This window comes from Teleopsis dalmanni, chromosome 2, assembly GCF_002237135.1.
Source record: "Teleopsis dalmanni isolate 2A chromosome 2, ASM223713v2, whole genome shotgun sequence".
NCBI lineage: Eukaryota > Metazoa > Arthropoda > Insecta > Diptera > Diopsidae > Teleopsis > Teleopsis dalmanni.
The window spans coordinates 212,075,156-212,092,551 of record NC_051847.1 but is presented as its reverse complement, the minus strand read 5'-3'; the positions used below and the strand labels follow the sequence as shown (position 1 = coordinate 212,092,551).

Genomic DNA, 17,396 nt, shown 5'->3' with positions numbered 1-17,396 from the left:
CGCACAGGGATTGTAATGGGCATAATTTAGGAAAAACAAGGGTAAGGCAAGTAGGCATTAAATGTTTGGAGTTGTGAATGCACATTTCATTTTTATTTCGGCTTAAACATGTTTTAAGCATTCCATATAAATGACGATACCAGCTTTACATAAATTTTTTATTTTTATGTAAATTTATAGTTTACTACTAATGATAATCGGGTAACTTGATTTAGAGCTTTGCACTACATATTGAAAATTATATATAATATACATTCATTAAGTTTTTTGTTGGAAAAGAAAAGGAATTAAACCGAAGCATGTAAATAAAGCACTACATTTAAGACCATCTAATATATATATTTAAAGAATTTGGAAAAAAACAACACTTTTAGGCAATGTTCGACTTTATTCGGTATCGATATCTTATTTATCAGTAATATAGTATCCATTTAGGAGTGATAGATTTTTATTTTCCTGACCTAAGACTATTTATTCGCAAGTTCTTTTTTAAATAGACCACAACACAATATTCACTATTAATTGTTCTTCCTTTTTGAAGATAATTGACGATTAAGATAGTGGGTGTATCATTCCTGATAGCAATCGCGTATTTGGTTGCTTTGGATAGCTTTTGCTAATTGCTGATTACTGGCTAGATCCTAAAGTGTGGCAATTGATTTATGTTTCATCCATCAACTTCATCTATTCTCCAGCATCTATTATTTCCTTACGCATCCTTTTTATTACGTTATAAATAACACCAAACAGAGCACGGAATAATCAATGTATTGTTGGTTTTAACCCACTGTGATCGATAGCAGTATCTATTTTGAACGCAGCTTTCACAACACTAAAACCGGCATTAAACAAGTACATATACCTCTCTATATGGAGTCAGTTATCTATTTAACCTTTTTTTTTGAAATAGCGACAGAATTTGAGTGTTCAGCCTTGATAGAGTCTTCAGCCCATAATACATTCTAAGCTATTGCTGAATGTTTATAGTATTTATTCTGTCAAAGAATATTTATTCTGTAAAGAATTGTATTTCCTAATTACACGTAATTCATATTTTTCTACTGTTTTGGAAATTATGAAAGTAGTCCCACTAATTTCAATGCAACTTGTCAACTAAACTCTGTATCACAGTGTGTCCTTGATACACTCGGTTATAGGATGTCACATTCTAAAAATCGTATAGATCTGTCAATAGCGGTATTTTATCTATATACCATACTATGAACTTATTAGGTATACAAGATTTTTAAGATAATACAGTACAGTACAGTAATTATTATTTATTAAATTATATTTCTATATATGTAAGCCAAATACATTCAAAAGAAAGCCTATCTCAAAATTGCTTTTTAATATCTCAACTGATTCAGAAATCACCAAATTTTGATTGTCTAATTTGAATTCTGCCACACTGTGCGTCGGTTTGTTTAATTAAAAAATACCGATAATGCACGTAAGATTTAGGAAGTATATAGTAAAAGCCAAGAACAAGTTTTTTAAATGAATGCAATCAATTGAAGGTTATGGATCGAATTATTCCATTTCGAGTATACTTAAACTGCTCTTGAACAAGTCCCAAAACAGTTTCTTTCGCTATGCCTGTAATGATTTTAGTTATTTCAATCATAACCATAGAGAGCTTTTGACAACTAGTAAACTACAACAGCAAAAATTCTATACTATTATACTATTATAATTTATTATAATTAATTTTGGCTTACCATACAGCTATTTCGAGTATTGCCATCATCTGTGGTCTTGGAACTATTTCTTGTATTTAATTATTCGTAAATAATTTTTTAGACTACGGCCGTGTGCGAGTTCGAGTAAATTGAGGTAAAGGAATAAATAAAAAAAAATAAAAAAAAAACAGAAAAAAATTGAAGCCGATTATTACCGAATCACTGATACAAGGAAAGGAGTTTATATATATATTTTTTGCACTGCACTTATATAAATATTTATTTATTTATTTATTACACTTATTTATTATTTTTGCTTAAAAGTTTTCGAATTTATTTATTTATTAAACATCTTATAAAATTTACCTAATTTTTATCTAATCTATCATACTATTTCCCTCAATTTACTCGAAGTCGTACATGGCCTACAAGTACCACGGATAAAACAAATAACCATAGTTTATCAAAAAGGCTTGCTGAATATCTACAATTTAAGCTAGAAAATGAAATGCATATAATCTCAAATATTTTAAATATTTTGTTGAACATTTGAGTATAGAAGTTTTATTAAATAGTGGTGCATTATTAAGCCTATATGTTCACATCTCTCTCCCCTGATTACTGGAATGAATTTTCCTCAATGCTGTGGAAATCTTCTCCATTCATTCCTAATGGGTGATTTTAGTGGGTTCAAGTCTCCCACAGTGGCTTTCCACCTACTGCAAAAAAAGTCCATTTTTGAAAAATAAGTTTGCCAGAACTTCTAAGAATTTTATTCAACATTTTAAGAAAATTTTATTTTTCTGAATTCTTGTATAAGTTTGCATATTTAATTTTATTACTTCGCACCTTCCTGGAAATATTTCCCTTTGCAGATATGCAGACATACAGAATATCGCATTGAACTTCTGCCACGAAAATTATTAAAAACTTTATATACTTTATGTACAGTATGTAGGGCACAATATGTTAATATGAAATTTACATAAACGTATTTCTGGCGCTTAGCACTTGATAAACGGAAAATACTCATACCATTCATGCTTCATACAACAAATATGAGTGAGTGTACAACAACAAAAAACATATTTGCTGTACTCTTTATATGTGGCACAAGTGCATATCTACAATACACACATACAGGCATACACATATAAGTATATGTCGATATACGGATATTTTAAGTGTAAATTTACTGTTCATATGCTTACTTTAGAATGAAATTCAGGATGAAAGCACGAGTACAAGTACGAGTACGCATACTTATTCACATTCATTCGTAAACTTGTACGAGTTGCTTGCTGCCGTTGTAAGATTTCAATGGGGATTTGATAATACGAATAATAACAACAACAACCACAACGCAGTTGGATTTGTTGTTGAAATCGGCATGTAATGCAAAACAAATTTGAATAAAAATGTCATTAAACACAAGAATTTAAAAAAAATATAATACGCATAATGAACAAAAGAAGTACAAGCAAAAAACAAAAAAATGGAAAAATGGAAAAATAAAATGACAAAGAACTAAACCGGAACAGAAATAAACGACCATAAAACCAAAAACCAAAGAAAGAGGTTTCAGCCAACAAGCGTACTGTCGCGTAAGTAAAAATTGATATGAAAACAGTTCCGCAACCTACTACACATTTGACCTGTAATATAAAACCAAATAAAAACTGACAGCGCTGTAACCACCACTGCCGCTGCAATACTCTTGGACTCTTTATGTCCAACTTCATAACATAAATTCTCATAAAGAATACCGCCAAACATGACACTGACAAAAAGCAACAAATTATGCTGCCATTATGCATAAATGTCTTCAGTAGTTCATATTTTTATTGCCTTTTTATCCGACAGTACTTCATACTTTTTTCTGCTGAAATTAATTAGGTTAATTAAATGGTTCGTTAGTTTAATGAACTAGAAAATATATATGTACACTTCAGCTTCAGATGTGAAGTTTTTCATTTATCGCAGATGAAATGCACAACCAAAGCAATATTCATAATTTAAATAAATGATAACAAACGAGCTTATTTTATAAAAAAAATATTAGTTTAAATTATCTTTCACAGCTAAGATTTATAAAAATAACAACAAATATAAATTAATATAAATGTTTAAGTCCTCAATATAGGTCATTATTATATGATAATATCAATAAAGTATAATAAGGTTTGAAATTAATAGCGTAAACGGTCAGCGATAAAATCAAAACCGAATAATGTTTACTATAATTTTTAGTGCAGTATGTATATTCGTATAATCGCAGAGTTCTCACTGAATTTTATAACGCTAGCAACACCAGCAGCTATGCTCACTCATAGAATTTAGTTTATTAAGCAATCAATGTTGCAATGATAGTTTCGGCTACAATAAAGAAATAAAGGACGATTACACGATGGACTGGACGATTGTTTTTTTCACACAATTTGAATTAAGGGATACGATTAGTACGATTGAGGACAGACGATTATGACGAATTGGACGTTGCGACAATTACATTCATTTATTGATCGTAGTAGCGATAATATGGTAACTGAAAGCATCGACACTTATAAATGCATGAATTGACATTTAACACATAAGGGAGTAAAGGTTTTTCCACAACCAACTACAAAATAAAACGCAAGAAAGGAAACTTCAATTAGGATTAGACGATTTCAGCGAAATTACCATAATTTCGCCGACATAAGGAAGTAAAGGTGTTTCCATAACCAATTCCTGAATAAAATAAAAGGAAAGGAATAAAAAAATAAAGATAAACACAAGGACTTAAGAGTCGAGAGAGTGCAAAAGTATATCAAAAACAAAGCACTGACATTATTGGATTCCATGTATGCTCAAAACAATTCAGTATTGCAATCCCCTAAAATAAATATATATTTATTTATTTAAATTTATGCTGTTTACTGTGGGGCATGCAGTGAGTGAATGTCAGATCCAGGATCATAAAGACACACTTTACTCTGATCGGATCGTCATTAAAAATGATATTTTACAACTAATGGAACAAGATCGACACGCTAGCTGTCAAGGTATCCCTATCGTAGAGGTAGGTACTAAACCTTAACCACATGACAGTTATAACCATTTAAAAAGAGCAGATAACGGAAACACGCTAAACGTTTAAGTTGGACGTTTACTACTCATAAACTAATAACTTCAACAAAACAATAAAGCAACAGTAACTAGAATTGATCAACATGGAAACCATTAATTAATGAAATTAATGGATTTAGAGTGAATCATGGAAAAATTAGCATCACAATCTAAGCAGGAACTTGGCTCATTTGTATTGAAATTACTTTATATTGAATAAAGTTCTTCCTTATTGGCAAAGGTATCAGTTTAACATTTGCATATTAATTAATTACATAAAATTATGCTGTCTCATTGAATTCATTACCGTTAAGTTTTGACCTACATTCGAGAAAAGTTGTGTTAGTATAGTAATTCATTTAATTATGTAACGTATGCAGTGACGTAGGCAAAATTGTGTGAAATGGGTAACATATTTTCCTGGATTTGTATGTGAAGATATTGTTCCATGGAATATAAAACTGATTATCGTTTAGGGAAAACAGAGAATATTGCTGACTTTTGATAACTTTTGAATTTTGTTAACCAATTTATCAAATAATATTTTTTTTTTGATTATATTACATTTTTATTTGTTTGATAATAAAATATATCAAAAATACTGCTTTCAACTTTTCATATTTGATAAAGTATCAAACAAAAACCCTTGTGCAAAATAAAACAATTTTTTTTCTCTAACAAGCTTTATTGTTTTTACTAAGAAATATATAATAACGATGCGACCCCTAGGTATATAGTTAAGACCTTTCTTGAAAAAAAACTTTAATAATTTCGAACAATCCAATAAATTGCTTAAGTATTTTTGAGTATATAGTAGAAATTGATATAAATTGATATAAATTAGTTACCCTTGGGCTGCTGAGGGTGTCATTCTGGAACCTGAGTACTTAGAAGTGACTTTCTACGGAAATGGCTTCTGGGCTTGCCCCCGTCCCGTTAAAACACTGGCAGAGTTTTAAATTGGTGGTGCAAGCTCAGTTGAGTATATTCCTGACTAACACTGGTCCGGCTCTGAACGTATACTCTCATAAGGAGATACGTCAACCCTTACATGGAACTCCCTGCATGCAAAGACAACCATGGGATCATAAAGGTGACTGCACACTCAATGAACGATAACGAACTCGAGTGGGGACCCAATAGAATGGATACAGAAAAGACAAAATCAACAACAAAAACAACAACTATGAAGAAGAGGGATGCTGATAGCGTGCCCAACCACGCTGACAGAATGGACTTAAGTGCGCGTACTGTGGTTACCACTGTTGATGGAAATTTGGCACTACTCGAAACAGCTGTATGGTCAGGTCAGCTAAAAATGCCAAAAATTAAAATAATAAAAACTTTGCAACCACTCTATTTAATATACAAGTTTATAATGTATTAATTCATTTTTCTATAAAAACCATCAAAACTTTAATATACATTTTTTAACTAAATATATCTGAGGAATACAAAAAGACAATTTTAAGAAATATTAAAAAAATTATATTACAAAAATTCTAATTTCATGGAAGAAATATTTTAAAACAAACTATTTGTTACGTCACTTGAGAAACAATGACTTAAATGGCATATGAAGCCCATCCAAGAGTGCTCGAGAATTTCTAAAGCACATAAGGAACAAAAGAAATATTTTGTAAAAGTATGTGCTAGACTTATGAAGACAAGAGAACGATTATCATCCATTTATGTAATTGCAAGTAAGACTACAGTTTTGTCTGACAACTAAAAAAAGCACTTGCGTGTTATGTCATCCAAAGGATATGCGTGTTTCTGTGTAAAATCCAGATATTAAAATTGCTTTAAAAGTTATTGAATTGTTTTAGAAAATAATGGATTTACCAAAAAATGTAGGAAATATTGGAGTTAGTAATAAATTTATTTCATTTATCTGGTTATTTGTTATTATTATTAAGGGCCAATTTGAAACAGTTGTAATTTAAGTTTCAATACTGACTTAAGTCATTAGTTGTAGTAGTTGTTGTTGTTGTGATTTGAGTTAGCGCTATTGCTTATCCCTGCCCCACACTAAACTTTAACTATACTAGAATCATTATCATTTATTTATTTTCTAACTGATGACGAACCATAGATCAGCATATCTTCCTGTAAGTCCTGAGGTGGACTTAAGGTTTGTTAGAGCGGGGTTGAGCAACGTATCAACTTTTGTGAATGATTTTACGGCTCTGTCCTTGATATACTTTTTCACTGAGTCGATTCTTAGATCTCTAGATTATTATTAAACAGCGGCTTAAGGAGATGTAGAATTTTAGAGCAACTATTCTGTTTGCATTTCATAAATTTATTTTATAATAAGTTTATTAATTTATTTAATTATTTAGTAAATGTGGCATTTAAGGTCGATTTGACACTTGTAACTTTAGTACCAATGCTCACTTAAGTCTTGTTTAAGTCAACAACGTTATTGATATAATTCATAAATAATGGATTTATAAATAAATGTAGGAAATATTGCAGTTGGCAATTAGTTTGTTAAATTTATTTGGTTATATATGACATAAAGGATAGAGCCCTGAAATTATTTGCGAAATGTGACAGACTTACTAACACCGCGTTATCAAATCTCAGAATGGTTACAGGCTCCTCGGGGAGATATGCAGATCTGAGGTCAATTATTGCCTAGTTTAGTGAAGTGATAAACAATAATCCAGTCAAGGCGCAAAGAGGGGTTTTGTAGAAACCTCGCAGTTAATAGAGAGTAAAAGTGCTCAGGTGCACTGACTCAACTCAACTAGCCTCAACATATATATGACATTAAGCTTCATAACTGAAGCTTAAGCTGAATACAGATTCAATTCACGACTGTGCTATCTGCACTAAGAGTTTCGAGTATTAATAACTAAATAAACGATAACACTATACACTAATTAATTGCAATATCTGAAACTAATGATAATTGTTGAAATTGAATTTCTCTAGAATGCAATGCAATTAAATTCTAAGTACTAAGTACAAAACTTAAGTACTCTTTCAAGTGTTAATTTTTTTATCAAGAAAACATAAAAAGAATTAAAGAATTTTCAGAATTCGGAATACACAAGTGCATAGAGAACGAAATAGAAACTCTAAATAGTAATAAACTCTAAATTGATTTTTATCTATAAAAGCAGAAAATTTTATACGGAAATTTATATTGTATATAAGCAAAATAATAAATCAATTATACTATAAATTTTAGTTTTATTAACTGCGTTTACCTTTTTATGTGTGGTTCTTCAATAAATCCTAAACCCACAAAAATCTTTATCGCATTACATTTTATTTTCTTTTTACTTTCTGCCCATATACGAGTATCTACAAGTATCTACATAATGTATATAACGCAAAGTCTCATTTTCCATTTCTTTTATTTATTTATTTTTTTTTTTTTGGTGTTTTTTAATGCTCATTATTCCCAATGCAGTAATTCCTCATCCGGTAGATTTATTATTGTTATTCTATATGTTGTCTTTATATTGTTAATGTTAATATGTGTAGCTGTATGGAAGTGAGCCATAAGCCCAGCCATGCCCCTGGATATGTTCGAAAGTTGAGACATACACACAAAGACGCACAATTAATACTTATGCGAGCACAATATAAATATCCGAGCATTAAACAATTCATAATTCAAATAAAGCAACATTACGTCCGGCAGCACTAAATTTGTTGACAACAACAGGAACTTAATCCGACCCATAGTAGCCACAGTAGTAGCAACAAGAGTAGGAACAAGAGTTATCAGTTGAGTTAGGAGATGTCAGGGTACGGCATAAGTTAACAGAAGCACTGCCGAGCATATTAAACAATGAAACAAAATTACATTGAAATGACACAACGGCAAAAATTCTTTACAAATTAAAATTAATAAATTTTATTATTTTAATTTTTCATTTATTCTTTATTTTATTTTTTTATAATTTATAAAATTGACAACTTTTATGTTTTGCAATATTAACTTTTTTTTTTTTTATTTTTTTTTCTGCTGTGGGGTGAAAAATGCACGTAATGTATATTTAATAAAATGACGACTCAACATATTCCTGATTTGTAAGTTTTCGATATTTATTATATTATATTAAATGGAATATTATTTATTGTATTAAAATATATTTTTTATTTCACCACAAATTGCTCTACAGTAACGTATCAAAATCAGCGGGTAACTATGCTAATTTTAATATAGGATACTTAACATATATTGGAATATGTCTCAGATATGGCAGACATGTAGTCACTTAAAACAAACCCTACGACTGAATAAAGTACATGAATTTTATTATACAGCATAAACTTTATCCAATCCACGATAAATTGATAAAACATAACCTAACTATTATTCCACATCTATTTCCTATGTGACCATGAGACCTTTTACTGTGTGACTAAGCTCAAAAGAACGTATCGGCACTAACGAGTAGGCAGAATCGCTATGCTCTTTGAAGACCATTCCAAAAATCGATTTTAACAATTTTTTTTACGAATAGAAAAAACATTGGGATAAATGTATTATAAAGTACTTTGAAGACAATGAAATATATCATTCTAAATCTAAGAAAAATACATAAAGATTCACATAGTGTGTATTCATAGTGTTATATATAAAAAATGAGGTAAGGATTATTGACTTTATCTTATACAATTTTTTTTGTTTAAAGATATCTTATGGTGTGGGCTACTAGAAGAAAATCATGTTTAAACAAGAAAAGCTGTCATACCAAAGATATGTCAAATTTAAGACTAGAGATCGCACAATTAACATTTAATTTTTTAAAGACTTTGGCACGGTCTTTTCAGTGTTGGCTCACCTTTTACACGATCGGTGGTTTCCAGATCGTATGCCTAATTATCATCTCCTATTACTATGAATTCATGTTTCATGTTTCATGAATTCATGTTGTACTGATAGACAGATTGCATTGTTTAACAGATTTTAACGTGACACTTTTATTTCAGAAAATTGAAAGCTTTTGACACAAGATTTTTTCTCGTCAGGCCCAAAACATCATTTAACATAATTTGGACTGATTTAATTGAAATATTGAGTATCAACGATATCTCCAAATCTTTGTTTTCCTAGACATGTTGTTCATCCGTTCACGTTGATAGATCTCCACGGCGCTTATTGTCTCCAAAGACTTTTCTGCCTTATTTAAATTGTTCATAGAAATGGTATATATTTTATTCTTTGATATAGCTTGATCCCCAAAGGCCTCTCAACATGGAAACAAAATTTAATGCAACTTCTTTGCTCAATAAAGTCAGACCTTGTTAACAACGCTAAATTTACTTTTTGTTGGTCACAAAACACTAGACAGATGCAAATGTTGATATAAAATTTAACACAGATGTCAGTGATAGCATTACCAATCTATAAAAAGAGTTGCCAGAATCTAAAAACTTATGTATTTTAAATTAAAAAAACATAACTTTTTCACAGAAATATACTTAACGTTAAGATTTTCAGAAAGGAATTCGCTAAAGGTTCCTTATATCGGATATTCGCTTAACCGAGAGTCTACTCGATTCAATGATCAATCTAATTAAATTAGAGAAAACGGTTCAAAAGAGTTGTTAGATAGGTTTAGTATTTAATGGGTTCGAACATTAGCTGTTCAAGACACTGCGCCCATTGATGAACTATTGTATCTTAATTAAATAAGTTTAACTAATTAATTGGAATTTTAAGATAATGATGATAATTAAAATCAGTTTCATTTAATATTTCAGAGAATATATTCAATTATTTTAAATATTTTAAAATTATTTTATTATTCAAGCAACCATAATAGTGACATTTAATATACAATGTGATGCCTTTATTCCAATTAAAGAGTTTAATTTGACATAATCATGACTTCAAAAATTTTATTACTCATTTTCAACACTTCATAAAATTTAAAAAAATAATTTTATCACGTGAATAGATTATTATAGATTATTTATTAAAGTACACTGTAAAAAAAATTATTCATTTTATTTATATACGAGTATGTATGTGAGTTTACATGCACAAAAGCAATTTTGCAAAACCGAATCTACATTAATTAGAAAAGTTTTCAGATGAGTAATAGGACAAACCTCACGGGGTAGTTTCAATTTACCAAATTGTTGACTACGAGCGACGTCGCACTCTTCCTGATTACATGCGCCCTCAACCCATTTGGGTTGTGAACAAAAACAAATAAGGATGGAGCGAAAGAATACAAAACACAATGACGCAAATAAAATAAAAAGTTCATTCAAACCAAATTAATGCAATTGAATGCGAAGTCTACAACATCTACAATGCGTCAGAGATGGACACAAAAGTAAATTGGCTTAAAACAACAAATATTCAGGAAAGAAAAGGGATCAAATTTAAAGTCACCACTCATTCACTTCACCACAAATCGTTTCAAAATATCAATTGCAGAGTGGAAAAGCTTAACGCAAAAAAAAACGGAAACATAAAAAGAACTGGCAAAATTTAAAAGACAAGTCACAAAGCAAATCATTCAGTTTGTCACAAATGACAGCACAGTCAACCCCAGCAGCGGCCCAAGGGCGTTTAATATGTGACATAAATACGACAAGAGGGTAGACAGACACACAGACGGGCAAAGAATCGAGCAGTATCAACGTAAAGCGTAGTTTAGCTTTTTTTTAAGCCACTTTGAAAAAACTTGTCAAATTATTTGATATTTTTTTAAAGCTCCACTTCTTCTAGTCGTTGTGTGTGTGTGTGTTTTTTTTTTTTTGTTGCTGATGATGCTAATGCTAAAGATGCTGATATCGTATAAGAATGATGGCCTTTGTTGTGTTTTTGCTAACTTTTATGTGCCAGAATGTCTGTCTTTTATTGCTTTTAAGTATAAATGTGGACATATTTTCAAAAGTGGAGCAAACAATTTTGACCACATGTTATATTATTATTATTGTTTATTATGATTGGTTTACTATGTAATTGTTGTATGTGTAAGTGAAAATATTTCCATTCAATTAATTAAAAAAATATTTTCAATAAAGTCTTATACAAAATAATAACTACGCAAGTGAAATTTTCTAAAGTGAGTACCTAACAATAATTTATTATACCCTACACACATAGCATAAAAAGAATATATTCAGTTTATTTATACATTTGTACACCTATGTGTACAACACCTAGAATATCATTAGAAAGAATGCAACACATTCCAGATTGGACTGTTTTTAACAGATCGGATCGCAGTCAAATTGGCACTTGCAACTGCAATTGACAGTGAAAATAGTGCTACAAATAAGCACAGCTAGAGTTCTTCTCTAAGCCTCGGTAACTTACAACTGAGCGCTACTAGAAATTAAAACAAATTAAATAAAAGTACCACCTGTTATTAATGTATGATAGTCTTAGAAAAATACTGTGTATGTTAAGAACATTTTTTTAACTAGGTACCTAACTCTAGATTTAAGGAACAAATATTGTAAATTAAATTAATAATAAAGCAAATATTAAAATTTGAAATAAAACAAATGAACAGCACGAAAGTCTAGCTGTGTTCAATATTTTTATGCAGCACATTGCTTCTTACTCTTTCCTTTTTCCGCATACAAGTATTGCGACCTACAGATGAAGCTACCAGATGGAACTTAACCTCTACGTAAATTTATGGTAGGCATCATGCCGTATATCGAAGCTTTTAGCGAATTTAATGACTGCTTCAAGGTCCATTTTTAGGACGTATTCTAGGTTTACAAATTGTAAGATGCCAAAAAATTTAGGTATGTTCATGACAATGGAGAACATAAGCACAAGAGATATGCTAAAGTCTCCTTCGTTCCATGCTTCTATCTGCTTCGTCATTGGTGCTTCTATCTTATATGTGTATATCGCTAATCAGTGACCCATCAGTATAGCTATGATAGTTTAGCATTCTTTCCGTTACAGTGCTCAACGCTAGTACAATGTGTTTAATATACCTTCTGCTCAAAAAGTATCCGGACTTTGTTGTGTGTTAACTACTCCTTAAGTAATAGAGCTTTTTCAAAAATTTTTTTTTTGTTATGTTGGTTCACGGTTTCTTGACATATGGTACAAATTTGAGCGCCATCTGTCAATTAGTTTGTTTACAGCAGCTGTTAATATGAGACTACCTCAAGTGCATTTAGCGATTTTTACTAGGGAAAATTCTTGTTGTACGCGATTTTTTCATCAAACACGGCACCACTGTCGTTGCTGAGGCACCATATTCGCCAGATCTGGATCCGTGCGACCTTTTCCTGTTCCCGAAACTCACGCCCCTTCGTGGTAAGCGTTTTGAGTCGATTGAATTGGTAAAAGAGAATTCGCTGAAGGAACTAAAAGCCATACCTTCACGGGCCTACGAAAAGTGTATGGAAGATTGGGTTAAGCGTTGGCATATGTGTTTCACTTCAGAAGGAGCATATTTTGAAGGAGATAAAATAAATTTGGAATAAAATTTAAATTTGTGTGTTTTATTTACAAAACTCGAGTACTTTTTTCGTTTGATTCGTTCATAACTTTTGCAATTTTTTCAGTACCTTTCATATCTTCCTTAATTTCGGTATGTGATTATTTTTAGACATATTTATATGTCCTTTTCTTGTGCAAATGCTAGTTCAACGTGACTTTTGATAATCTCATCTACGATTATCATTTTCTTCAAATGTCTGGGTACATAACGTTACTGCAACCATAGTTTCGCGGACAATCTTTTCTTGCTCTCCATATAAAATATTATTGAATGTGAATACGTAAATACCTAGTATAACTAATTATCAATACACAAAATTTTTATCGATTGGTTCATATTTTAAAGGTCTAAGCGAAAGGTAAGTTTTATGAAGTCAAACTTTATTTTGAGCTTAGCTTAAAAGAAAATGTACATATGTACGAGTATAACAGGTATTAGTTGTAGGTTTACGGGCATATATGCCATCTTATAGAGTATATGTCTATTCAATAACAATAATTTTAGTGTCAGAGTAAAACAAATACTTCCATTCTATTCTATATAGTTTCCGTTCTCTAGAACTATTCCAAACTAAAATTACAAAATTTTATTGTTTGATTCTTCTTCATAACTTAAATTATTTACAAAAATCAATTTAGTTATACCTTAGACAACTTATTTATAAATATATTTTTCTTAAAATATTAGTAAATAAACGTTTTCTATATACTATCATTTAATTATTTTTGTTTTGCTTATATTACCATCTCATTATTTATATAAAAATGCACTAAAATACACTGAGAAAAAAACTTACGTTAACTTGATAAGATTATCATTCATTGATTATGTAGAATAACAAAACTTAATAAATCATAAGTTTACTTTTGTTTAGTTCCCTCGGTTCCCTCGAAAGGTTGAGAATTATTACTCCACTGACATACATATACATATGAATACATATGAGACTAATGTCAATGACATTATATGGCACTATCAGCATTTTCATGAAATTAAAATAATGAATTTATTTTATCGAACTCATAAAGTCTTTAAGTGTTGACATTAATAGGCAAATATTGTAATATCAGTAAAATTAAGTTTTTAGTTATCAAATAAAATCATTTGATTATTTGAAGACAGACAAAGAGGCGCCACTTTTTCGAAAACCGAAGTGTTCCCAGAGAAATGGCTTTGATTAGATATAATGTGTTTTAGATAAAAATGTTAAGATAAGAAGTAAATGTTTACAAAAAAAGTGCATTTGAAAATAAATTTAAGATTAAACGCGGTGATATATATTATTATAATATGCGTAGTAATTTTTTTTCACAAAAGGTTCTTGAAATATATAAGCCTATCATACGATAATCTTCCATTTTGGCTGATTTTGTTTTTTTTATTTTTTTGAGTTGCTAATACCTTTAATCATCTATCCATCTTTTTGGTAGTCATCTTTTCCTGTTCCCTTATAAGTTACTAACAATAATTTTAACAATTTGCCTTCTTTGCATCATTATTATATAGGACAAAGCCTAGTAAAAATTGGTAACTGGATCATAAGGAAATGCAATTACTTTTTTATAAATTATATAGTTTTTTTCAAGAGGTTTATATAACGATTATTTAAAAATGATTATTCATTTGCTTTGCAAAATGAGAATTAGTTTAAATTCTCAATTGATATTGTCTGTCTTAGAGGAATCTAATGATGTTGTTGGTGTTGTAATCTACAGAGATCTAACAAGCTGATAACATAAAACGAATTACATAGATATACATGATTTAGGATGTAACCATGTGAGGGTAGTGTGAGAGGAGAGGCGACTGTTTAGTAGTAGTAATGGATTGGAGATGAGTGACATTTAAATTGAAGTCAACCAGAATTAAGGCGGTGAAACCAAGGCATTTCAATGGGCCGAGTTCAAAGATCGCTTGAACTTAAGTAAGTGCGTTCAATGGGACATGAAAGCAGATAGGCGATATAATGTGGAATTGACGAAATTATATTTGCTTAGCACATAACTATATTCTGAGTACTTCCTGCACCTCGAAGGCGATATTAGGCATCACCCTATTGAAAACTTCGTTGCAGTGCAACCGTAATTTCGAAGAAGTTACTACATCTGTCTGGAGTGTTGTTAATTCACATGTATATTTGACCTCACTGTTATTAATTATATTGCTGTTATAGATGTCTATATATCTATGATGTGAAGAAATGGATGTGCATATTGGAGGGAAAGCGCTAGAAAACATGTTGTCAATAGAGGTATACGATCATTTGTATTAGTTATAATAAGGATAAAGAGGACGGTTCTTGTTATAAGTTCGTTTAGTGAACTAGAATTAGCAGGACTTCTATAATATGTGAGGTTTTAATTTTAAAGTTAAAAGAGATTTTAATGATAACGAATTCTGATCCTTCACAAAAAGTCTTTAAATGTAGAACACGTTATTAAGAGAAATTAATACCGGTATGTCTAGCATATACCTAGTTAAAATTCTGGTAATCAACTAGTAAAAACTTAATTTATGAACTTAATTTATGATTATCTATACTCACGATCTACGGTTTATATATGTGTATATGCATCTTGCACAATAGTATATACTCTTATAAGTACAAATGTAGCTACCAGTAGTGTACATATGGGACTTTAATCCATTATATACAATAAAAACAAAAAAAATTAATCCAAAAGCCAAATATTTGATTTTGAATTTCGCTTTTATATAAATTGAGACAACACCTCAGGGTAGTAAAATCAACACCATCAAGAAAAAAGTACTAACAACACACAACAACAATAACAACAACAGTAAAAACCAAATACAATAAAAAGTATTGGAAAAGCCGCATATAAATCAAAGCAAAAACAAAAATACTTTAATACAGAATAAATAATAAAAAAAAATTAAGAGCAAAATAAAAGGAAAGAAACAAACAATAGCAACAACAACAACAACCATGTCTGAATCAAAATGTCAAACGAATATGATAGAACCAAAAGAGGAGAGTGAAAATGCTTCACCGTAAAAGCAGCTGCTGGCAATGGGTGGAAATGTGGGATGCTGTATGTGCTCGCGTTTTCTTTCGCTTACGCCCAGCTGCGGAGAAACGAAAATTTTCGCAGAAAAAGTGTGAATCACAGATAGTTGAATAATGCAACTTACGTGGAAAACTTTTAAAAGGGTGGTGGGTGGTTAGGTGGACGTGATACCTCACAGTAACATAATTATATAAAAAAGATAATAAACATTTTATTTAATTTTTAATTAATAATTTACTTACCAACGCCATATTTATTATTCGATGGAATCCACATATTGAATATATTTTGTTGTTGTTTTCCGTATTTGCAAGGTAAGTGGCACTATTACACTCTACACACCCAATAAGCTGCTGCCGCTATTTTTTTTTTTGGCTTATTTTCCTAATAAAACGGTGTACAAATATTTAACTCTTTTATTTTGCACATTTTTTGCAATATTTTTTTTTTGTTTTGTGTTTTCAAAAGCCGCAGAGCAATTTTTTTTTTTTTTCAATAAAATAACACAAACAAAATGAAAGAGAATTATTAACAAATAATAAACACTTGTTTTGAACTCCACACACAACAAAACACAACAGAACGACAACAATCCACACGCTCACCAATGCGTTTTTCTTTGTTTGGATATATTTATGATTTCACGTGTTTGTTTTTGTATTATTTATAAACTCATTTATCACATCAATCAATTAAATAAAATCATGAATTTATCTCCATATATTTTCTTAGGTTTTAGCCACTTCCACATAAAATCTGTGTTTTCCAATTAGAATGAAAATTCACTTCGCTTATTAGAATTACTACTTTTTTGTGTTGTTGTTAAATTCATATAAGAAAATCGATAAACATGTAGTGTTCAAATTTTTGCCAAATATTTATGAACAAATGCGCATTAAAACATTGAAAACATTTTATATTTCATAATTCAACTTTTACTTTCTTTTATGTACCGCATATTTTGCATTTAAAAACAATAAAAATTGTATAATATTTTGCTCTGGACAGTTCCGCACCAACAAAACCCTTTCTACATTGTGCATTTAGTAAAATTTCAAATACACACAGACCGCTAGGCAACCAAATACGAAGCAAGTTCAAATCAGACTGAAAAA

General features: G+C 30.2%; 1 protein-coding gene across 1 annotated transcript in view; it reads right to left on the bottom strand.

The window, feature by feature from the left end:
• LOC119686292 (dedicator of cytokinesis protein 3-like) overlaps window positions 1-16,700 on the bottom strand; it is a 58,009-nt gene extending 41,309 nt beyond the window's left edge. Inside the window, exon 1 of the mRNA XM_038100844.1 lies at window positions 16,524-16,700. Coding sequence (XP_037956772.1) covers window positions 16,524-16,557 — 34 coding nt within the window. The 5' untranslated portion in view covers window positions 16,558-16,700. The remainder of the gene's footprint in view (window positions 1-16,523) is intronic.
• Between the last annotated feature and the right edge of the window lie 696 nt (window positions 16,701-17,396).